The 23,369-nt window shown below is 52.5% G+C and overlaps 2 protein-coding genes and 1 long non-coding RNA gene across 6 annotated transcripts in view; 2 read left to right on the top strand and 1 right to left on the bottom strand.

Annotated features, from left to right (window-relative positions):
* Positions 1-3,667, top strand: part of LOC115640974 (zinc finger protein RFP-like) — a 29,969-nt gene extending 26,302 nt beyond the window's left edge. Inside the window, exons 6-7 of the mRNA XM_030544036.1 lie at positions 144-218; positions 1,834-3,667. Coding sequence (XP_030399896.1) covers positions 144-218; positions 1,834-2,720 — 962 coding nt within the window. The 3' untranslated portion in view covers positions 2,721-3,667. The remainder of the gene's footprint in view (positions 1-143; positions 219-1,833) is intronic.
* LOC115640977 lies at positions 6-19,290 on the bottom strand. The gene is made up of 3 exons (XR_003997995.1): positions 18,723-19,290; positions 10,356-10,361; positions 6-18 (listed from the first exon to the last, which is right to left on the bottom strand). It is a non-coding gene; the product is annotated as an uncharacterized LOC115640977 (long non-coding RNA).
* LOC115640975 (zinc finger protein RFP-like) lies at positions 7,591-22,175 on the top strand. 4 transcript variants are annotated; one of them, XM_030544041.1, is made up of 8 exons: positions 7,592-8,258; positions 12,163-12,258; positions 13,377-13,607; positions 14,283-14,305; positions 17,268-17,395; positions 19,198-19,230; positions 20,634-20,815; positions 21,187-22,175. In XM_030544041.1, exons 1-8 carry the CDS (start codon positions 7,842-7,844, stop codon positions 21,250-21,252), a joined length of 1,176 nt encoding a protein of 391 aa, XP_030399901.1. In that variant the 5' UTR covers positions 7,592-7,841; the 3' UTR covers positions 21,253-22,175. The 4 variants fall into 4 exon arrangements, with proteins under 4 accessions (XP_030399900.1, XP_030399901.1, XP_030399898.1 ...); XM_030544038.1 differs by having other exon boundaries at positions 7,593-8,258; positions 20,634-22,175; XM_030544039.1 differs by having other exon boundaries at positions 7,594-8,258; positions 17,280-17,395; positions 20,634-22,175.
* The last annotated feature ends 1,194 nt before the right edge of the window (positions 22,176-23,369 follow it).

The raw sequence follows: 23,369 nt of genomic DNA, 5'->3' as shown, positions 1-23,369 counted from the left end.
CTCTTCCTTTGTTTCTCTCTCTGGGTATCTGAGCTCCCTTCCCCTATGTTTGTGTCACAGAAATAAAGCACGTCACTTGTAGGAAACCTTGGCATAATTATGAGCATATGAAAACACATCTCTTCTCCCCGTCTTCTCTCTAGACACGCTGGTATTTGAGCTGGAGGTGAAAGGGAGTCAATTTTTGGCAAAGGAGATGGAAAACGTAGGTGAAAAGGGTAAGTTTTCCCAGGGATATTGTAACAATGAGAAGAACCAAAGAGGAGACAGGTTTGTGGATCTGGATTCACTTGCAGAAGAAAAATCTGAGATCAAACAGAGCCAGTTTCCCACCTCATGGCAGTTTCCCACCTCTGGAGATTTGTAGGAAAGGGGCTGGGTGGAGAGGCCATTACTGCTCTAAACAGTAGATGTGATGTACAGATGGGCTGCGAGTCAGTGGTGGGATGTGTCTGCTCTCTTTTGGGACGGGGCGGGGACTGGCCAGCCTGATCAGCCCCCAGTGTCTCCTTGGGGCATGATTCCCATCATTCTCTCTCCTCTAGTCCCATTGCTTTCCTGTCTTTTCCTTCTGGACTCCGATGCCGTATTCCCACACTTCCCATCCTTCCATGGGGTAGGTGCTCTTCTACAGGGTTCCCACTGTCTTCCTTCCCCATAGGTGGTGGGTCTCTCCATCCACCCAGTGTCACTTCCATTTCCCCATGCTGCCCCTCCTCTCCCCTTCCCTCTGGGCTAGCCAGAGGGTTTCCCCAGTGGACAGCTGAAAACACTCCCTCTTTCACTCAACTTTGCCCCCACTCCCATCCTAGTTGTGAGAGTGCAGCAGCCCCAGTAGGAGCAGAAGCAGAGTCGATTCTTACAGCACCTCCGCATGGCAGAAGGGAGCTGCCTTGAAATGGCCGCTCAGCCCCCAGCAGGAGCAGTTCCTTGGGACCTGAGAGAGGCAGGAAATCAGGGAAGGTCCCAGCCAGGACAGTGCTACTGGAGAGTGTGAGAAATGGTCCCAGCCTCCCCCAGGGCTGAGCAGGGCCACCCAGAGGGGGGGGCAAGAGGGGCAATTTGCCCCAGGCCCCGGGCTCCGCAGGGCCCCCCACGAGAGTTTTTCGGGGCCCCTGGAGCGGAGTCCTTCACTCGCTCGGGGGCCCTAGAAAACTCTTGCGGGGCCGGGTCCCGGAGCTTCTTCCACTCCTGGTCTTTGCTGGTGGGGGAGTCCTTCCGCTCCGGGGTGGAAGGACCCCCCACCATCGCATTACCGCCGAAGCGGGACCTACTGCCGAAGTGCAACCCGGTCTTTGGTGATAATTCGGCGGCGGGGGGCCCTTCCGTTCAGGGACCCGCTGCCGAAGTGCCCCGACGACCCGTGGTGGGGGCTCCCCGCCACCAAATTACCGCCAAAGAGCGGGCTGCACTTCGGCGGCGGGTCCTGCTTCGGCGATAATTTGCCGGCGGGGGGTCCCCGCCGCGGGTCTTCGGGGCACTTCAGCGGCGGGTCCCAGAACGGAAGGGTCCCCCGCTGCCGAACAGGGCCGGCTCTAGACATTTCGCTGCACGGGGGGGCTGCCTGCTGCTTGCTGGTCCCACGTCTCTGGTGGACCTCCCGCAGGCATGGCTGCGGAGGGTCCGCTGGTCCCGCAGCTCCCGTGGACCTCCCACAGGTGTGCCTGCGGATGCTCCACCGGAGCCGCGGGACCAGTGGACCCTCCGCAGGCACGCCTGCGGGAGGTCCACCAGAGCCGCCTGCCGCCGATGGCCCCAGGCCCCCGGAATCCTCTGGGCGGCCCTGGGGCTGAGCTCTGCCCCTAACGCTCTGATTCTCTCTCTCCCCCCCAGTGAATGTGACTCTGGATCCAGACACAGCTCATCCCAAACTCGTCCTGTCTGAGGACTGGAAACATGTGAAATATGGAGATGCCTGGCAGGATCTGCCCCACAATCCCAAGAGATTTGATTCTTCTCTCTGCGTGCTGGGCTGTGAGGGATTCACCTCGGGGAGACGTTATTGGGATCTGGAGGTGGGCGAAGGGGGAGGCTGGGCCGTGGGGGTAGCCAAAGAGTCAGTGAAGAGGAAGGGACCGGTCAAATATAGTCCTGAGGAAGGGATCTGCGCTGTAGCTCTGCGCAGAGGTGAGTACTGGGCACTCACCTCGCCTGAAGAAATCCCTCTGTCTCTGAGCTGGGTCCCCCAGAGGATCCGGGTTTCTCTGGATTATGAAGAAGGGCAGGTGGCATTTTTCGATGCTGATCGCAAGTCCCTCATCTTCCACTACCTAATGGCCTCTTTCACTGAGGAGAGAGTCTTCCCTTTCTTCTGGGTGGTAGGAAAGATGTCCTGGCTCAGACTGGCTCCTTCAGAAATGAGGTTTCAAAGCCACGTCTCCAACCGTCATTTTCCCCTAAAAGGTCACAGTCACGTCCGCGTTGCACCCCCAGGGATTCTCCACAGTCCAGAAAGAATGAGCAGCACTGAACCAAACCTAGCTGCTGCCTCAGCAGAGCATGCAACCCCCGCCTCCGGCAACTTGTGGCCCAGTACCTTCCAACAAAGGAAACCAAAACCAAACACTTGTCGCCCACGGAGGTGGGTCCACTGCAATCCAGCCCGTGCCACCTACCCTGTAAGGGGAACAGAGCCCCATTCAGCCCAGGGAGCCACCCCGCAGCCCACAAAAAGGGATAATTTTTATTCCTGGCCCGACTTCCTGAAAAGATATAAATAGTTTCCAGCTGCCCTGCTCCTCACTGTCCCTGTGCCCCGAGGTAATGATCTCGAGTCCCCAGCCGCTCTGCTCCTCTTTGCCTGCTAGAAACTGTCTCCCAGTGAGAGCCCAGAACGAGCCACTTTCTCTCCCTGGAGAGAAGCTGGGAGCTGCAGCGGGATCTAGGCCCATGTGGGCCCTGGCAGCTGGGAGTGGCCAGCCAGGGAGGAGCTGGAATTCTGTTCCTCGCCTTCCAGCTGAAGAATTAGCCTCTCCCCTGCTGCCCTAGGGTCACTCCTTGGGTTACGGGAGTGGTCAATAGCGCTGGGCAGGCTGGGAAGTTGTGTAACTGGAGGGGAGCAGAGAGGGCAGAGCCCCCTGGAGTGGGAGGCTTTGGAGTATCAGTCACATCGTGAACAAGGCTGAGGTTTCTGTAACGTACAGATTAGTCTGCTTATTTTAGGAGCAAGGGGCCAGGTCGCGGCTGTGCAGTGGCTGCTTATTGTGCTAAACATGCTGATTCCTGAGTCCATCCTACTTTGTGTCCACCTGCTTTTTCTCCTTGTCTACAAGACTGTGAACTCTTCAGGGCAGGTGATGTCTTGAAATACAGCACCAGGGGCCCCAGAGCCCAGACTTGTACTGGCACATGCTACCACAGTTCCAGTACTACACAATAACATCAGTGAATGACTTGCCACTTGAAGCATTTCTCTTTCTTTACAGCACCGTTTTGTATTTTACGGGATTTCCCAACCATTAGAAATTAAGAATCCACAGCTACAAAGAGGTTTGGTGGACAATAGCCAGGTTTATTTTCGCAAATTCTCTCTCTCTCTCGCTTTTCTAAATGATTCACACAATCTGGGCCCAAAGAGTTTTTAGAACAGAGTCTCTAGGGGATGCTAAAGGGCTCTCTTGTCTGGGCCATGTAGCATTAAATACAGAAATAAATTCGGAAGTGATCAGAAAAAGAGTTGCTTCTTCTTTGTTTGCCTTTTTTTTTTTAATTGAAACATTCTTTACTCTCAAGATAGGGAATGGTAGCTGCAGCTTGCCAAACAGTGTCCCTCTTTGTCAGTTTAGAAATGGGAGATGTGGACAAACCCTCTTTAAATGGAAAATGAGGCAAACGCCTGTATGCGACTGGTCACCGGGCCCAAGCGATAGAACACGTCATATCTGAATGTCCCCTTCGTTCTTTTGCCTGGGGGCCTGAAGGACATTCATCAGCTCACTGCTACAGCGATGTGCTAGCCATCAAACTTAGACATACCTTTGTAGTTGTTGCTTCCTACCCAAGCCATATAAAAGAAGCAGCTTAGGAAGTATCCTGCCCTGTTGTGCTCTGTTTAGCCTGCTAGATCCAAATCTCGAAGTCTCGATGGACCATAGTCAAGGCCCCGTGTATGGGCCTCAGGACAGACATGGTTATTAATAGGGATCCAAACTAGGACCTTCAGCCCCCAAATTACTTGCTTGTACCCCTGGGGATAAAAGAGTTAGGCCCAGATCCTCAAAGGTGCCTAACTCCCTTTGGTTTCAATGGGAGTTAGGTGTTTAAATACCTTGTGGGCCTTACTCCTTTATGGGTATGTTTGTAACTCCACTACCCAAAATCTGAGCAGATGTGGGGTAGAGGAAGATGTGTTGAGATTCTCCCCTCAAATTGCATCAGGGATAGAGAGGAGAGGGGCTGGGGTCACTCCCACAAGATACCTTCAACCTGTACACCTCTCCCTTCTCCTCTACTGTGACCACAGGACTAGCTGGGAGCTTGCAGCAATCACTCAGGTTGTCTCAGAGCTCCTGCTCCAGCATCCTCAAAAGTCCATCAGTGCCTAAATCATATAGGAGTTAGGCACCTAAATATCTTGGGCCCTGGAGTCTTTCTGTAGACCTCAGCTGGCTGCAGTTCAGATCCCCAGACTGTCCAGGAGTGGGGAAGGTGACTGTCTTGAAGTGAGAAATATTTGAATGGCAGAGATTAGGAGATACGCTTATCGCAGTCTGATTTGCCTCCAGCAGATCTTGCTTCTGATGTTTTTTACTGTCAAGATACTATGCTTTAACCACATTGATCCAAAGCGCTGGTTGGGCAGAGCTCCCACTTCCACAGTGGATTCCAAGTTCCCTCATCAGTTGGGGAAGGAACCGTCTATTGTGCAGAGCCAAGAATATGCTCCAGGCTCAAGGAGAAATAACAATCAGGGCATTTCCCTGTGATGTAGGTTGTATTTTCAACTACGGATTAACAGGACGTTGACCCATTTATAGATAATACGGGTTATAGTCTCACCAGTTCATCTGATCAGAAGATAATAAGGTTCTTGGCCCAGAATCTGGCTACACAGAATTTCCAAGGACCCTCTATAATAAACCTATTGTAATAATAAAGAACATACTTCTAATGTAACAAATGGTCAAACTCATAAGAAAAGATATATGGGCAAGCAATCAGAATAGCCCTATAGGCTACAAGCCCGAATGGGATTAATTACATAACTCAGTAAAGCATTACTGAGTGGGAAATGTGCTAGAAATGAAGACACTTTGGTTTATTTTTGAGGGAAATCTCCAAGATTTCCTAGTATTGGGTAGCAGTACCAGGAAATGCTGGTGAAGACTGACAATCCCGGAGGGGGATTTAGTCCTGTAGGGACCAGATTCTCAAAGGTGCCTAAATCCCTTGATCTGGGCCTATGTTCCTAAAGGGAATGCTTAGATCCTGTCTTTCCCGCAAGCTGACTCCATGCCCACCAGCCAGGCCCATTCTATTCTATTCTATTTAATTTGTCTGAATGAATTTCCCGGTAGCGAAAGGCTGTCAAACCCTGGGAATCCTTATTGGTCTATACCACAGACCCAACACAGGCAGCTCTATACACTCAGTACCTCCTTCAAACTCCAAGCTGGAGTGAGTGAAGGACATGCTGCTGAAGACTTGGAGGTGGAGCCCCGTCCGGTGAGTACAAGCCCCATGTGTTTTTTACATGCAGTTTTTTTTTTAAGTCATCCCTGCCGGGGCCCCATCGAAACTCTTTGAATTGGGCCCCGCACTTCCTAAGGCCGGTCCTGTTGACATACTCTGAGTGCATGGGCGGCGCGTGAACTGCTGGCTGGAGGAGGCTAGCCCCTCCAGCCCCACCCCTTCCACACCCCCCAGAACCCAGAGCCTCCGCACTGCAGCCGTTGGCCCCCGCCCCAGGCTGGCTAGTGCCTACAGCCTCCTCAGCCCCAGAGCGCTGGGAGGGAGAGTGCACAGTGCTGTTGCAGTGCTCTGCATCCCCCAACCCCAGGAAGGTGGGCAGCGTGCCCTCCAGCCCCTGGAGCCCAGAGGCACAGTCAAAGCCGGGGTCTGGGGGCAGAGTGTGAGAGGGGTCACGCCTGGCTGTTTGGGGACACAGCCTCCCTTACCCGCTGCCCCAGTCTCCCTTACCCGCTGCCCTTGCCTGGGTGCTATAAAGTCTGCATGCTTCCTCGGATCGTCTGTGCCTCCTGTGGGTGTGTGAGTGAGGTGCCAGCGTCCAGCTGCCAGGGAACAGCAGGGGCACGGGGGAGCCACTTGGGAACGAAGTAGCCAGTTCATGTTACAGTCAATCCTTCCACAGTGTGTTTAAACAGCGGCAACATCCTCTTCAGCGACCCTCTGATCTCTACTGTCATGAGATGTCCCCATTGCCTTCAGTTACTCACAGGAGTAAAGTTAAGCCCCTGTGTGCAAGTGTCTGCAGGATCAGGGCCTTAGAGAGCTGCTGGCAAGGGGCAGTAAGCCCCAGAGCCCCAAAGGTATTTAGGCACCTCACCCATGGGAGTTAGATGCCTAAATACTTAGGATAATCTGAGGCCTAAAGGTATCCTTTCCAAGGTAGCAGTAACTGCACTCCTTGCCCCCCCCCCCCATCTCTATACTATACCAGAAGGGAGCAGGGCAGGAATTGTTTCTCTCAGAGGGGCTGTCCCCACAATCACACCCCTCCCAGGCCTACTCCAGATGTGGGACAGATCACGCACCAGCTGAGTCTTAGGCGGGAGAGACACAGTGGTGCAGAATTGGGGTTCCCGTCGCTGATACCCCCCCCTCCCCCCGGGGTATCGAGGATGTTCCTGAACCCATAACACTTGACGGCTGGCAGCATACAATGCGCAGCCTTATGGAGTACCCAGGGCTGCACCCTTGAAAGGGGGACAATCCCAGGAAAGCCTGGAGAACTAGTAACCCCATTCAGAGCAGCCACAGTCCTGCAGCAGGGAGCGAGGACCTGGCAGTGCCTGCCCTCTGCAGCTGCTGCAACTGGCTCTGCTCCCTCCTGCAGATCAGCCACTGGCACAGCAACTTCTCCATTGTCTCCCCAGTACTGAGATCTAGGGCACTTCTCCTGGGGTCCCTAGCCTCTGTCTGCCAGGCGCTGGGAGTGAGCGACAGGTAGGGTGACCAGAAAGCAAATGTGAAAAATCGGGATGGGGGTAATAGGAGCTCATATAAGAAAAAGCCCCAAATATCGGGCCTGTCCCTATAAAATCAGGACATCTGGTGACCCTAGCAACAGGGGATGGATCACTTGATGATCCCCTGTTCTGTTCACTCTCTCTGGGGCGCCTGGCATTGGCCACTGCTGGAAGACAGGACAGTGGGCTGGATGGCCCATTAGTCTGACCCTGTATGGCCGCTCCCATGGAACTGGGGGAGGCGGGGCGACGTGCTGGGGGCGAGGACTCGGCGGTGCGGCGTTCGGCCAGGGCGGGCTTCAGCGGCACGATGCTCGGGGGGCGGGGACTTGGGCGACGCGATGCTCGGGGGGCGGGGACTTGGGAGAAGCGACGCTCGGGGGGCGGGGACTTAGGCGACGCGAGGCTTGGGGGCGGGAGTGGGGAGACGGGACGCTGGGGGGCGGGGCGATGCTCGGGTGGGGGGTGACGCACTTTGTTTTCGCTTGGGGCCCAGCAATGTTAGCGCCGGCCGGCCCTGCCCCCTGCACACAGATGGAGTCACGGTTCTCCCCAGACTAGAGCCCTCCCCGGACTGAAACTCTCAGCCGCCGCTCGCAGGAACAGCAGCGAATCAGCGGATCAAAGGGAAACGCCCCACAGGCTGGCGAGAGGCCAAGCCCGAGGAAATGACACTGCGCCTGTCTAGCAGCCATGGCCGCGCGCAGCTCTGTGCTGAGTCTCCAGGATGAGCTCTCCTGTTCCATCTGCCTGGAGTATTTCACAGACCCGGTGTCTATCCACTGCGGGCACAACTTCTGCCGGGCCTGCATCAACCAGTGCTGGGGGGAGACAGGTACCAACTTCTCCTGCCCCCAGTGCAGAGAAACCGCCCGGGAGAAGCTTCTCAGGCCCAACAGGGAGCTGGGGAAAGTTGTGGAGATAACCCGGCAGCTGAGTTTCCAGGTCACAGTAACCGCAGGAGGGGAGCAAGGGTGTGAGACGCACCGGGAGGCCCTGAAACTCTTCTGCGACACGGATCAGCAGCTCATTTGTGTGATCTGCAGAGAGTCGCAGGCTCACCGAGCGCACTCTGTGCTCCCCGCAGAGGAGGCGGCCCAGCAGTACAAGGTAAGGCCTGGGTGTCTTGTGTTGGCATGTAAAATAGTTTTGTTTTGACGATCGTTGTTGTCTATATTTTGGCTGCTGTAGCGCCCCAGTAAGTCCCCACCCGAGACTGTCCCCAGAGTGGGCAGCAGCCGGGCCGCGCTGGACGCTTGGCGTGACGTGAAAAACCAGCTGCCTAGTGACTGAACCCTGACAGCGTCGCTGAAGACAGGGTCTAGGTCAGAGGTGGGCAAACTATGGCCCGCGGGCCACATCCAGCCTGCCCGGGCCCTCCCCTGCAGCCTCAGCAGGCCGCTCTGCCAGTGGTCCGACTCCTGCTGGGCGGCGTGGCTGGCTCCGGCGGGGCTGCGGGCTCCTGCTGCTCTGAGCAGCATGGGAAGGGGGTTGGGTATGGGGCAGGGGTCCCGCGGGGGCAGGGGGCGGTTGGATGGGATGGAGGTCCTGGTGGGGGCAGTTAGGGGATGGGGAACAGGGGGCACTGGATAGGCGTGGGAGTCCCGGTGGGGGCCTGTCTGGGGGTGGAGAGGGGGTGGGGCAGTCAAGGGACAGGGAATGGGGGGGAGGGTTGGATAGGGGGTGGAGTTCTTCTAGGGGGTGGTTAGGGGACAAGGAGCAGAGGGAGTTGGATGGGTTGGGGGCTCTGAGAGGGGCAATCAGGGAGGGGGAAGTGGGAACGGATGGGGGTTGGGGCCAGGCTGTTTGGGGAGGCACAGCCTTCCCTACCTGGCCTTCCATATAGTTTCTCAACACTGATGGCTAAAGGTTTTCCCACCCCTGGTCTAGGTAATGCATATTCCTGGGTCCTGAGGCCAACTAGCAGAGTAGCACTGGTGGTGTAGCACTTAACATGGCTGATTTCCAAGCAGTCTGGCTGGGGTCAATGCCAAATGGGTGTGGTGTTTGCCTCAGCTCTTCCCCTGCTTTTACCACAGCAAAGCAGTGTTGCCGAGGAGAGGAGCTCCTTTACTCTACTGTGGCTCAATGGATAGTGTGTTAGCCTTATAAGAAGCACTTCTTGGCCTTCCTGTATTAGTACAGTCATTCAAAGGGTGTGGGTTCAAATCCCACCAGAGTCAGTTTTAGCTGCTGCCATTGTGGCTTTTACACAATAGATAGGGCCCTACCAATTTCATAGTCTCAGGATTTTAAAAGTTGTAAGTGTCATTATTTCAGCTATTTAAATCTGAAATGTCACGGTGTTGTAACTGTAGGGGTCCTGACCCAAAAAGGAGTTGGGGCGAGGGGTCACAAGGTTATTGTGTGTTGGGGGGGAGGAGGGGGTTGAGGTACTGTTACCCTTACTTCTGTGCTGCTGCTGGTGGCACTGCCTTCAGAGCTGGGCAGCTGGAGAGGTGGCTGCTGGCCAGGAGCCCAGCTCTGAAGGCAGAGCCACTGCCAGCAGCAGTGCCTGGTATGATATGCTATTGCCACCCTTAAATCTGTGCTGCTGCCTTCTGAGCTGGGCCCTCAGTCAGCAGCCGCCACCCTTTGGCCACCCAGTTCTGAACTCAGTGCAGAATTAAGGATGGCAATACTGCTCCCCCCTAAAATAACCCTGCAACTTCCTTCGAGTCAGGACCCCCAATTTGAGAAATGCTGGTCTCCCCCGTGAAATCTGTATAGTACAGGGCAAAAACACACAAAAGACCAGATTTCACAGGGGGAGACCAGATTTCACAGTCCATGACACATTTTTTATGGCTTTAAATTTGGTAGGGCCTTAGCAATAATCAGCCACTTGAGTTCAGCCAAATGGGGTCAAGACAAGGGCCGAAAGGTGCGCCTGGCTACCAGTAGGTAGAAGCTTCTGCCAGCATTTCTGCTGTGCAGGGAAATGTGTTTAACCCCCTCGAGAATTAAGGAAGAAATGGGAAGGAGAAAAAGAAACAAAAGCCTCTTCCAGTGGCTGAGGCCTGGTACAAGCCTTCTGCGGCTGCTCCTTTGCAGCCCATCTGGGTGTCCCCTTCTGGCCTTAGTGGGGTTGAGGTGCTGCCATTGAGCAGTGGGCAGCTGGGGTCCAGCAATCCCTGGCCTCACACTGAAGAGACAAGCGTTTAAGCATCTCCACTAATGTAGGTGTCAACTCTTAAGCTGTCCCACTTTGTGCTGCAGCCCTAGTATTTAGCCTTCTTGTGTGGGTTCTCCTGCTGGGGACAATGGGCCCTGCTGGGCTCCATTTGAGGAGGAAACATGGGCCGGAAAGAATTGCGGCCGGCAGGTCAAGCTCATGTGTCCAGAGGGCTGAGCTGGTGGCCCCAGAAGCTCAGGCCGGTGCTCCGACAAGTAAGGGAGGCAGCTGAGGAGGGTGGCAGGCCTGTGGCCTGGAGTCTCAGGCCCATTCATTCACCTGCTCTTCTCAGGACCCCAGAGAGGTGAAAAGAGGAGGTGGCCAGACACTCGTCCTGGCAGGCTCACCCTACTCTCCTTCTCCCCTCAGAATGGCCACGCTCACCTCTGGCACCTTGATCCTCCCCCCCGGGATCACTCTCCCCACATCCCGAGCAGGGAAGTCCCCTGCGCCAGGCGCTGCGGGGCCCTTTCCCAATTTGTTGGAGGGCTCTGCCCTGGAGCGCAGGTCTTGGGGGAAAAGGCCAAGGCTTGGCTTAAAGGCTGATTTTCCAGAGATGGCAGCCAGGGAGCTGCTTTGCTTGGCACCCAGGCTCTGCTTTCACCCCCTCTATTAAAGTGAAGATGAAGATTAAACCACCTTTAGCCCTTCGGCTCTACAGAAGGTTTCTGTCCATCCTGAGCTGGCTGTAAGACACCTGGGCGAGGATGTGACTGATGTAGCATCTAGTGAATGTCCCCACCTGAGACTGTCCCTGGGGCGGGCAGCAGCTGGTCTGTACTAGACTTTTGGAGCCAGCCACCAGAATCCCTTGCGGGGGCTTGCACCCGGCCTCAGGAGGGAAGTGAAAAAAACATCAGTGTAGACGACTGAACCCTGCCAGTGTCATTTTGGCTGCAGTCTGGCTGAAGACAGGTTCTGGGTAATGCATAGTCATGGGTTTTAAGGGCCATTAACAAGGCAGCATTGGGGGTGTAGTGCTTAGCATGGCTGACTTCTAAATAGTTGGTCTGGGTTTAATTCCCAGCCAATGCTATGTTTGCTTTCATGTTTTCTTCATATCTTCTCCTGCTTTTACCACAGCATTTGCAGTGTTGCAAAGTAGAGAGAGGAGATGAGGTAATCAACTCATCCATGGGCTCTGTGGTGCAATGGAAAGCATGTTGGACCTCTAATGAGCAGTGTATAGTACGGTTTGAGACAGTCTTGGGGTTGGGGGTTCAAATCTCACCGCAGTCTCTTTAGCTGGCTGCCAGTGTGGCTTTTACGGAATAGGCAATCACTTGAGCGCAGCCAACTGGGGCCAAGACGAGGACAGAAAGGCGGACCAGGCTAGCAGGAGGTAGAAGTCTTGGCAGTGCGGGGAGGCATGCTTTCACCCTTAGCACTGGTGTCTTCTGTTGAGCTCAGGGTAGACAAAACCTTTGGGGCTAAAGGTGGCTTAATCTTCGTCTTCACTCGGAATAGAGGGGGTGAAAGCAAGGCCTAGGTGCCAAGCTGAGAAGCTCCCTGGCTGCCATCTCCAGAAAATCAGCCTTTGAGACAAGCCTTTCCCTTTTCCCCCAAGACCTGCACTTTAGGGGGGTCCTCCAGCAGGCTGGGAAAGGACCTCACAGCACCTGGCACCGGGGGCTTCCCTGCTTGGGAGTTGGGGATCCCAGCGGGAGGGTTCAGGTGCCAGAAATGGGCTTGGCCACTCTGAGGGGAGGAGGATCCAGGTGCCAGAGGGAGGCCCTGTCTTGTGTCCTGGGTTCTGTAGAGAGGACAGACTCCTTGATCCCTGCTGAGGAAACTGCCCACAAAAAGTCAATTCCAGCCATGCTATTTTTCTTTGCTCAGAAACAATTCCAGACCCAGCTGCAGACTCTGAAGGAGGAGAGAGAAAAGCTCCTGGGGTTGAAAGTATCAGCAGAAGGGAGAAGCCGGGAGTATCTGGTACATGTCCAATGTTATCAGCCAGCAGAGACACAGGGTGGGAATCTGTTTCCCTGGATGAGTGTGGGGATGGGTGTGTGTGTGTCTCGGACCACTCTGGTGGGATTGCGGGGAACCAATACACAAGTCAGTTTGTGCCTGGGGATGGTCTCACATGGCTTAAACTGACCTTTGGCCTCCCTGAATTCTGGGCCCTACACGCAAATTAGATCAGTCTCGGACCGCACAAGTTGGCTCTGGCTGCCCAAAGGGCCTGAGTAACAGAGACCAGCTGGGATGCAGTGGGATTTTTCCACATGCTGTTGCACCTCTTATCCCATGGGCCGGGAGCAGGACTATTGTGGAATGCCATTCTCTCCTGGTCGAGGCAACCCACAGTACAGGGTTATTCTCAGTGCAGTTTAAGGGTATGGCTACACTTGAAATTTCAAAGCGCTGCCGCAGCAGCGCTGCGAAGTGTGAGTGTGGTCGGAGTGCCAGCGCTGGGAGAGAGCTCTCCAAGCGCTGCACGTAAACCACATCCTCTATGGGTGTAGCTTGCAGCGCTGGGAACCATGCTCCCAGCGCTGTGGCACTGATTACACCGAGGCTTTACAGCTCTGTATTTTGCAGTGCTCGGGGGGTGTTTTTTCACACCCCTGAGCGCGAAAGTTTCAGCGCTGTAAAGTGCCAGTGTAGCCAAGGCCTGAAAAGGCCTGAGAATCGGGCTTCCCGTGTCTGTGCATGTTGCCCTCTGGGGATATCCCTGTCTCTCCATAGGCTCGATTGTGCCAGTGATTTCTGCCCTTCAGTGGGGCTGGACCAGATCCCCAGGATCTCAGAACAGCCCTGAAGGAGTGCAGCAGCTGCTACAGCCATGGGAGCAATGCAATTGCTTCTCTGGCCAGTGCAGGCTGTTGGGTCATGGCCCTGCCTCCTCCCTTCCCAGACATCAGAGAAAGTAGGGCCAATATGGATGTTCTGGGCAAAATCTTCTCTCTGACAACTTGGAGAAAGTTTTTCTCTAAATGGCAAGTGTTGAAGTTTGGATCTGTAATGAAATTCGCCCCACTGCACACTCAGGGCCATGGGAAATATCCCTGACCTGCCTTTTCACTTTTTTTGTCTGTTCATGGCAGGAGAAGACAGACGCCCAGAGGCAGAAGATCGTGTCTGAATTTGAGCAGCTGCGCCAGTTCCTGGAGGAACAAGAGCGACTCCTGCTGGCCCGGCTGGCAGAGCTAGAGAAGGGGATGACAAAGATGCGGGATGAAAATGTCACCAAACTCTGCGAGGAGATTTCCCGACTCAGCGAGCTGATCCATGAGATGGAGGGAAAGTGCCGGCAGCCAGCAAGTGAATTCCTGCAGGTGAGGTCTTGGCTCCTGGTATAGAATTTTGGAAAACAACATAGAAGTGAGACTTGTGAGGTGGGGGTCCAGGATTCAAACCTCCCCCTGTAACTCACTGTATATATTGCTTATATGGAAATCTTCGTTATCACTTCCCTTTGGTCTTCATTTTATTTGTTCTGAATTTGATGACTCATAAGATCGGGGAAAAGGCGCTGCTTAGTTTATAGAGATTTTATTTCTTCATGCACATGTATCTAGAAATGTTTATGGCCCACATCGCTGCGGAGTCTAAGCACTTGAATAGTGAAGGAATTTATCCTGCACTTGGAAGCCTGGGAAATATTGTGTGAATCACACTATTGCACCCATTATAAATCTGGGGAACTGAGACACAGCCAGATGATGTAACTTGCCCAAGTCACTAGGGGTGTCTAGGGCAGTTCAAGGAACAGAGCCTAGATCTCCTGCATCCAAGTTCAGTGCTTTAACCGCAAGGCTGCTGGCTGGAACAGGAGCTTGGGCCCTGTCTTTGCAATGCGACGGTGCTAACTGTGACACCACTGACACACCTCCCTGAGAACGTGGTATGTGCCCCCTCCTCCCGTGGGACATAGAAACAGGTTCCATGATTATGCATTATTCATTCTCGCTGTTATCACTGTGAGACTGAACTTCCTTTCTTCTCTCTAGGACTTCAGAAACACCCTGAGCAGGTACGTGGGATCTTCTCAGTCCCCTCTCACGCTTCACTGTGCTTGGGCCCTTGTCCAATCCCCCTCTCCTTCACAGACAACAGCAAAGCATGCAGGGCAGGATGTGCAGGCTTGGGCTTGATGCTCTTTAATGATTAATCTGAATATAGGAACGTGCTATAAAAACTCCATTGTCCACCTGGCACTCCCTACACTAGGGTTTAGGTCAGGGGTGTGGATATTTCCCACCCCTGAGTGAGGGAGTTACACCCATGTAAGTTTATAGTGTAGACCTGGAATTAATCCAAAAGTGACGGAGCTGTAGTGATCTGTCAACTCAAAGTGTATGTCAGGGTGGACCCAAAGTGCGTTTCAGGATTCTGGCTCTGTCAGATATCAGACGGCAAAGAGATGGAAAATTTTCCTGTGACATTGCTTTATTTCCATCCTTCAGCTTCCAAGCCCACAGGACTGAGCTTTCTTGCAGGTAGCATTTCCAAGGTGCAATAAGGCGTTAACCAATCCTTTGTATTGTGATGTTTCTTGATGGCCCATCAGATTTTGACAATTCTTCTGTGTAGGCTGGGAGGACGATTCCCATGCCTGGGTTCTCAAATTCACAGCAAACATTCTCAAAGTTAGAGAGCAAAAGCTACATGTTTTTATAGCATGGAATATTGACATTACAAGTGAGATTAATGCATGCAGCAACTTACCAGCATTTCACAGAATCAAAATACTAAATACATTCTTGTAAGACTAATAGCTATTCTGAGCAAAACTAACACGCAAGTGAACTGGTCTGGTCTGAAGCTATGAGTTAGCCAGTTCTTTGCTAGTGCTGGGCAACAGCTGGCATCTGGCCTGCCAGTATCACAGGGGTCACTGTGACCATTGGTTGGGCTGGACCTGGTCTGAGGTTGGGTCACACAGAGGGTACGTCTACACTGCGAGATAATTCCGATTTTACATAAACTGGTTTTATAAAACAGATTGTATAAAGTCGTGCACACGGCCACACTAAGCACATTAATTCGGCGCTGTGCGTCCATGGTCCGAGGCTAGCGTCGATTTCCGGAGCGTTGCACTGTGGGTAGCTATCCCATAGTTCCCGCAGTCTCCCCTGCCCCTTAGAATTCTGGGTTGAGAGCCCAGTGGCTGATGGGGCAAAAATCATTGTCGCGGGTGGTTCTGGGTAAATTTCATAAGTCATTCCTTCCTCCGGGAAAGCAACGGCAGACAATCATTTCACGCCCTTTTTCCCTGGATTGTCCTGGCAGACGCCATAGCATGGCACCATGGAGCCCGTTCAGCTTTTTTTTTTTTTACAGTCACCGTATGTATACTGGATGCCGCGGACAGAGGCGATACTCCAGTGCTACACAGCAGCATTCATTTGCTTTTGCATGATAGCAGAGATGGTTACCAGTTTATGGTTTCTAAAAATAGTCAGTCCTGCCTAGAATTTGGGGCAAGTGTACTAGAGAAGCAGTGTATCAGAGAGTACAGCTGCTCTGTGTGAGATCCTGCAGAAATGATGAACTACATGCCATTCACGGGGGGTGCCCCTGCAACAACCCCACCCATTGCTTCCCTCCTCCCCCAATCTTCCTGGGCTACCATGGCAGTGTCCCCCCCATTTGTGTCATGACATTATAAAGGATGCAGGAATAAGAAACAGTGACTTGTTAGTGAGATAAAATGAGAGGGAGGCAGCCTCCCCATGCTATGACAGTCCAGGCAGGACATTAAGCGGCGTGGGGGAGAGGAACCCAGCATCCCGCTGCTATGATAGTCCAGGCAGTACAGAATCTTTTCTTTACACCAGAAAGGGAGGGGGCTGATGGAGCTCATCCCGCCGTGGCTATGATGAAGACAGTTACCAGCCGTTCTGTACCATCTACTAGGAATGACCAGGAATCATTCCTATTTTTACCCAGGCGCCCCTGAGGCCAGCCAGGGGTATTCAGCAGTTATCAAGCATGTACCGTCTGCCACCAGGGAGGGGAGAGGAGCAGATACTGCTCTTCACTGCTGCAGCATCGCGTCTACCAGCAGCATTCAGTAGACAGAGGGTGACATTGAAAAAAGTCAAGAAACGATTTCTTTCCTTTTTCTGTCACGTGGGGTGGGGGAGGGAGTAAATTGACGAGCTATTCCCTGAACCACGCCGGACAATGTGTTTGACCCTACAGGCATTGGGAGCTCAGCCAAGAATGCAAATACTTTTCGGAGACTGCTGGGGACTGTGGGATAGCTGGAGTCCTCAGTACCTCCTCCCTCCCTCCATGAGCGTCCGTTTGAGTCTCTAGCTTCCCGTTACGCTTGTTACGCAGCACTGTGTAGCCTGTAGATTTTTTTTTCAAATGCTTTGGCATTTCGTCTTCTGTAATGGAGCTCTGATAGAACAGATTTGTTTCCCCATACAGCGATCAGATTCAGTATCTCCCGTACGGTCCATGCTGGAGCTCTTTTTGGATTTGGGACTGCATTGCCACCCGTGCTGATCAGAGCTCCACGCTGGGCAAACAGGAAATGAAAATCAAAATTTCACGGGGCTTTTCCTGTTTACCTGGCCACTGCATCTGAGCTGAGATTGCTGTCCAGAGTGGTCACAGTGGTGCACTATGGGATACCGCCCGGAGGCCAATACCGTTGATTTGCGGCCACACTAACCCTAATCCGATATGGTAATACCGATTTTAGCGCTACTCCTCTCATTGGGTAGGAGTACAGAAACCGATATAAAGAGCCCTTTATATCGATATAAAGGGCCTCGTAGTGTGGACAGGTACAGCGTTAAATCGGTTTAACGCTGCTAAAATCGGTTTAAACGCGTAGTGTAGACCAGGCCAGAGAAATGTGCTCAACTTAATAGCTTCCACAGCCCATCGGCTTCCACTGACATGCGACTGATATTAAATAATGAATGCCAAAGTAATGAAGAATAGCGATTAAGTAATCAAATGATGAATCAGAACAGCTTATCTCCTAGGTGCGAGAAGGGGCAGTTTCAGCAGCCAGTGGAGATTTCTCCTGAGCTGGAGAAGAGACTCAGTGATTTCTGTCCGAAAATCTTTGTTCTAAAGGAGACTCTGAAGAAATTGAAAGGTACAACCAGGAAGGGATCTGGGAAAGGAAATAAAAACTTGTCTCTAGAATTGTGGGACTTGCTGAGCAGTGACCAATCAACTGCTAATTAAAAAATAACAAAAAAGAGATAAATCAAAATTCTTGAATGAGGGGACTGAGCTGGAGAATTTTTTAGGGCAAATGAAATTCTGATTTAGAAACAACCATAATATGAATATGAATAATTGTCACCGTAACTCATTTGCCTGAATTATAGAGGAATGCAATCTGTTTGGATGAAGCAAGCATTACGGCCATACAGAGTGCTCTGATCATGTTCCTGCCTAGGTTCAGTTTCAGTCTGGCCTCAGTAGAAATTCTCTACAGATAAATAAAGTTCATGACTTTATTTATGAGAGGACAAGTCTGATGCACGAAGTTGTCATGGAGTTTCTGGGCGATGCTTTGGAACTGCTCCCACAAAGCCAATCAGGACTTTGGGGAGCCTCCTCTCCCTTGGAGCAGACTGTCTTCAGGGCAAGAAGCTTACATGGCTTCACCTTCCTGGGTCTGACCTTGGAGCATTCAGCGTATGCCACTCTGTGCGCTTCCACAGCGAGTCCACCCAGGCAGGGGTCCGCCCAGTGCAGAGGGTGCTGCACACAGCCTGCACTTTGCAGTCAGATGTGACTCTCAGCCAGCCAGTAAAACAGACGTTTATGAGATGACAGGAACATGGTCTAAAACAGAGCTTGTAGGTACAGAGAACGGGACCTCTCAGTCAGTCATTTTGGGGCCCAGCAAAGCAGACAACCCCATCTGCCCTCACTTCCCGTCCCCAGCCAGCTCCAAACTGAAACCCCCTCCAGCCCCTCCTTCTCTGCTGTGTTCCTTTCCTGGGCCAAGAGGTCACCTGACCTCTTTGTTTTCCCACACTTTTAGCACCCCTTTGCAGGGGAGATGAGCCCAGTCCATTAGTTGCCAAGAGAAAGAGTGTTGGCCAGAAACTGAGGCACCCACACAGTATTCAGAGGGAACATTAAGAACAGTCCCACTTTGTCACATCAGTCCTCCTTACGCTATATTAAGTGGACTTAAGTCATGCATAGGTTGGTCATTCCACATGGAAGAGGGGAGACATTTCACATTCACTCTTAGGCCTTGTCTACACTACCACTTTATAGTGCTGCAGATTTCTAGCTCTGGGGCTGTGAACCTCCCTCGAGAGCTGCACATTTCAGCACTGTAAAGTGGCAGTGCAGACAGTGCTCCAGCACTGGGAGTTACTCCCCTCATGGAGGTGGGTTTTTTAGAGCACTGGGAGAGCTCATTCCCGGTGCTGACATACCCAGACAGAAAGAGAAACTAAGGGTATCTCTGTCCCTTTCCTTCTGCGTTTGGCCCAGTCCTCGAGCTCATGTATCCTGATTATTTGTTAAACCGTGACACCAGTATTAAAACTGGTCAAAACATTTCATTCAAAAAAAGTTTGATGGAAAATCCCCTCTGCTCAAAAAAACCCTTCCAAATCCACAAAAAAAACAAACAGAAACAACCAAACAAACCCTCCTGATTTTGTTTGTTTTTTCCCCAAAAAAGAATTATCTAATTTTTGATTTTCCAGGTTCCCCCCACCCTTTTTTTTTTTTTTGGCACTGAATACAAGGGGGGTATTTTTGTTTTGTTTTTTCACTTTTACGTTTTTCTTTTCCTTTTGCCTCTGGGTAATATTTCAACACTTCTCACCGTGTCCCCAAATTCATCCCAGCTCTGGCTATGGACGGCAGAAATCACACCATAATGTGACAGCATGACATCTCCTCTTTCTCCTCTCTCTCTAGATACCCTGCCCTCCAAACTGGAGAGAGAATGGGGTGAGTCTCTGGGAAAGGAGGGGCCAGGGAAGAAGGCTGCAAATGGGAGGAGATCATAACAGTTAGTGTTGGTGACCCTGGATTCACTTGCAGAAGAAGCTTCTGAGATCAAACAAAGCAGAAGCTGTTGTGACTAGAGAATGGGCATTCCAGAGAGGGGGATGGCTTTAAACGCTCCAGTATATTAACTCCTTAACTAGTCGGACCGAGCCCCTTGCTGTCTCCAGTCATCCTCTTCGATCTCTCTTCTTCTTGCTGGGTTGTGGGGTCTCCCTTCACCCTGACCTTGGGGACTCCTGGGTGCTGCCCCATCTTGTCCACCCTCTCCAGCTGGTGCCGCCTCCTCTTCCTCCCCTTGTGGACTGGGGGCTTTTTCTTGTCCTTGCCATCTGTCCCCCGTTCGCTGGGGTGGGGTGTGTGTGTCTCCTCATCCCCTCTTCCGTCTTCCACGTGCTGCTGACCCCTCCCTCTGTCCCACGCTGAGTGTCAATCCCAAGCCCCTTCCTTCTGGAGTGGGGTTTGCACACCGTCCCTCCTGTGTAGAGTCCTACTGAATTCACAGTCACAGACTGTGAAATCTGATCTCCCCCGTGAAATCTGGCTATGACAGGGGAGGAGCAGGCCTGGGGGTGCCCCAGCCTTGGGCTCCCACTGTGGGTCAGGCTCCAGTGTCTAGTCTCAGTCCAGGCTGGGGACGGGCAGGACTTCCTCTTCTCCTGCAGGGGCTGCACTAAGAGGTGGGTCAGACCCACCTCTGGGAACCTCCCCCAGCTGCAGGAAGCTCTGCAGATGCTGGCTGGGACAGCTCCTGACCCAGTCAGGAGGCTGCAGCTCTAGCTTTCAGCCTCTGACCCAGGCAGGGAGGCTGTGGAGAAAACCCAGATGGATGATAACTCACCCCATTCCATACCCTGTGACCCTCACTTCTGCGCTGCTGCTAATGGTGGCACTGGTGGTGGTGCCCAGCCAGCAGCCGCTGCTTTCCAGCTGCCCAGCTCTGAAGGCAGCACTGCCGCCAGCTGCAGCGCAGAAGTAAGGGTGGCAATCCCACAACTCCCCTGCAATAGCCTTGTGACCCTCCATGACCTCCTTTTGGGTTGGGACCCCCACAGTTACAACACTGTCAAATTTCAGATGTAAACACCTGAAACTGTGAAAATCCCATGACTGTGACATTGACCAGAGTAGGGCTCTACCAAATTTATGGTCCATTTATGTGCCATCTCCTGCTTCCTCCCTCCTGGCTGGCAGGGATGAGGAGGCATCTCCCAGCAGCCCTCCCTATAGGCGCCAACTCTGTGGGTGCTCTGGGGCTGAAGCACTCACAGGAAAGCAGGAGATGGCACATAAATGGACCATAAATTTGGTAGGGCCCTAACGCTCTGATTCACCCCCCCACCCAGCGAATGTGACTCTGGATCCAGACACGGCTCATCCCGAACTCGTCCTGTTTGAGGAACGGAAAGGCGTGAGGCGGGGACACACGCGGCAGCATCTTCCCTACAATCCAGAGAGATTTGACGCTGAGCTCTGCGTGCTGGGCTGTGTGGGGTTCACTTCGGGGCGACATTGCTGGGAGGTGGAGGTGGGAGATGAAGGGGGCTGGGCTGTGGGGGTGGCCAGAGAGTCTGTGAGGAGGAAGGGAGAGTTCATCTTTCAACCCGAGAAGGGGATCTGGGCTGTGGGGCTGTGGAGGACTCGGTACTTGGTTCTCACCTCTCCTGCGACACCCCTGTCCCTGAGCTGGGTGCCCAGGAGGATCCGGGTATTTCTGGACTATACACAGGGGCAGGTGGCATTTTTTGATGCTGATAGTGAAGCTCTGATCTTCACTTTCCCACCGGCCTCATTCATGGGGGAGCGAGTCCACCCCTGGCTCTGGGTGGAGATGGGATCGCAGCTCAGGCTGTGCCCCTGAGACGCAGGATGAAATTCACCACAGCATCTTTCCTCTAGGCAGAGGCTCCCTCGGCACCTGGCTCCTCATCGCTGGGACTCTGGTCAAGTGTAGGAAGCCTCTGAACTGACGTTGCTGGGTGTGATTAGGGCAGAGAGCCCAATCCTATTGTCCAGTCTGGTCCTATCCACTCTGATTCTCCATGATTCTGGAGAGCTCGGGCAGTCTGTTGGGCAGATGGAGGGAGAGGAAGCCTGAGGGTAGGGATAAAGGTGAGGGCTGGAGAGCAGTTTTACTCCAGTGACTTCACTCCTGATTTACACTAGGGTGGGGGAGGGGAATCAGCCCCAGTGACTCCTGAGGGGGTCACTCCTGATTCACACGGGAGTGAATGAGGCCAGGAGGGAATCACCTCCAATGGGAGTGACTCCTGATTGACACTGCTGTGAATGAGAGGGGAATCAGTCCCAATTATTCCAATGGGAAACATGGCTAGAAAAGGTTAAACATCCCATGGTTTTTTGTATTTACATATGTATGAGTAGGGTCTACAATGAAATCAACAGTCCCTGTCTATGCTGTATTCTGAAAATTCAGAGGTCAAAAGAAGATCCTATCACTTAAATGAATTGTAAACATGGGGTATCTCAGTATTCATCTCTCTGTGAAATGTACTGCGAATGGTGGAGGAACAAGCAAATGGCCTTGTGTTAATTCGTATAGCTAAATACAGGTGATGGACCTCCTTCAAAGTCATCCTAATTACTTCCTGTTCCCTGAGGAATTCCAACTTGTCAGAAGACATGAAATTGTAAAAAAGATCCTTGGATCCTGATTCTGTCATCTCAGATCTGCTTAGACTTCATCAGGGGACGTTTGAGTCGCAGGATTGAGGTCCCAGTTTTGCTGACACTCACTGAAGGTGATATTGGACACTGGACTATAATCCTTGGACTCTTTGCAACCACAGAGCTCACCATCTCTGCCATGAATCTGCACCTCAATAAGTTGAACTCATGTCTGTATGTATATTGATCTTTTAACCATACTCTCTCTCTCTTGTTTTTTTTAATAAATTTTAGTTTAATTAATAAGAATTGGCTGTAGTGTGTATTTGGGTAAGATCTGAAACATGCATTAACCTGGGAGGTAACGTGTCCAATCCTTTGGGATTGGCAGAACCTTTTCTTTTATATGATGAAATAAGATTTACAGAAATTTTCATCGTATTTGATATGGGTACCTGGATGGAGGCCTGAGGCTGGATCACGTTAAGATAACTGTGTTGTTTGGACATCTGAGTAACCAGTGAGGTAATGAAGCTGTTTTATGCTCTCTTGGTAAATCTAAGTATTGGAATATCCACCAGTTTTATGGGGATTGTCTGCGCCATTCTTTGCAGTTCACCCTAATCGAGTGACCACAGCTGGCCCCCACTAGGACCCGGGTCACACTACTCCTGATTGACACTGGTGTGAGTGAGAGGGGAATCAGCCCCGGTGACTCCAATGGGAGAGACACTTGATTGATACTGGTGTGAATGAGAGGGGAATCAGGCCATGTATCTTGTATCCTGCCATGAGTTACTGGGCATCGCTTTATGTGAAGTCAATAAATAATGCTAGCACAGGTGAGTTCAATGGCAGATGCATTCACTGTATGCCAGTGCTGCTCCTGGCCCAGCATGTCTTGGCAAGGGTGACTACAGCTGTGGAACGGGAGAGACTGGCCCAGTTTGTCTTGTCCGGGTTAGTGTGATCTGAGTCGAGGACTCTGAACAGGATTCCCCTTTCTGTGCCTGTGTGTTTCTGTGGTGCCAGCTGCCCCTGTCCCAAACCTACATGGGCTGTAGCTGCATTCAACCCTGCAGCAGCTGCCATGATGGTCTTTATTCGGTCAAGTCTGTGCAAGGACAGGCTGCCTCCAATGTGACCCCACAGGGTGTGATACTGTGAGACGGTTACAATGAAGAAAGGCATCCTAGCTCAGGGCAGGCTCCCCCAACGAGCAGGCTTCCAATCGGGGTCACTGGAACAGGAGGGGCAGGTGACCGTGGCCCCATCACTTTTATAAGTGGAGGGAGTCTGTGGGAACTAGAACCACGAGCACCAGAAGCTCCCTAGAAGTGGGGTGGCCACCGACACCTGGACCACCCCTACCCCCGTTCCAGTGTCCCTGGCTAGAACCCAGGTCTGTGGGCCAGCCGGCCTCTCTGTACCTCTACAATAGGACTGTGTGCATT

The sequence above is a fragment of the Gopherus evgoodei genome, unplaced genomic scaffold (assembly GCF_007399415.2).
Source record: "Gopherus evgoodei ecotype Sinaloan lineage unplaced genomic scaffold, rGopEvg1_v1.p scaffold_32_arrow_ctg1, whole genome shotgun sequence".
NCBI classification, from domain to species: domain Eukaryota; kingdom Metazoa; phylum Chordata; order Testudines; family Testudinidae; genus Gopherus; species Gopherus evgoodei.
The sequence above is the reverse complement of the archived record's forward strand: the minus strand, read 5'-3'. Positions and strand labels throughout refer to the sequence as shown.

What these genes read in the sequence shown, in the direction of transcription:
- LOC115640975 (XM_030544038.1), top strand. Translation starts at nt 7,842, where the DNA reads ATGGCCGCGCGCAGCTCTGTGCTGAGTCTCCAGGATGAGCTCTCCTGT. An exon ending in GGAGAAGCCGGGAGTATCTG is followed by an intron (nt 12,259 to 13,376) that starts GTACATGTCCAA and finishes TGTTCATGGCAG; the next exon opens with GAGAAGACAGACGCCCAGAG. An exon ending in TTCAGAAACACCCTGAGCAG is followed by an intron (nt 14,306 to 17,267) that starts GTACGTGGGATC and finishes GAATCAGAACAG; the next exon opens with CTTATCTCCTAGGTGCGAGA.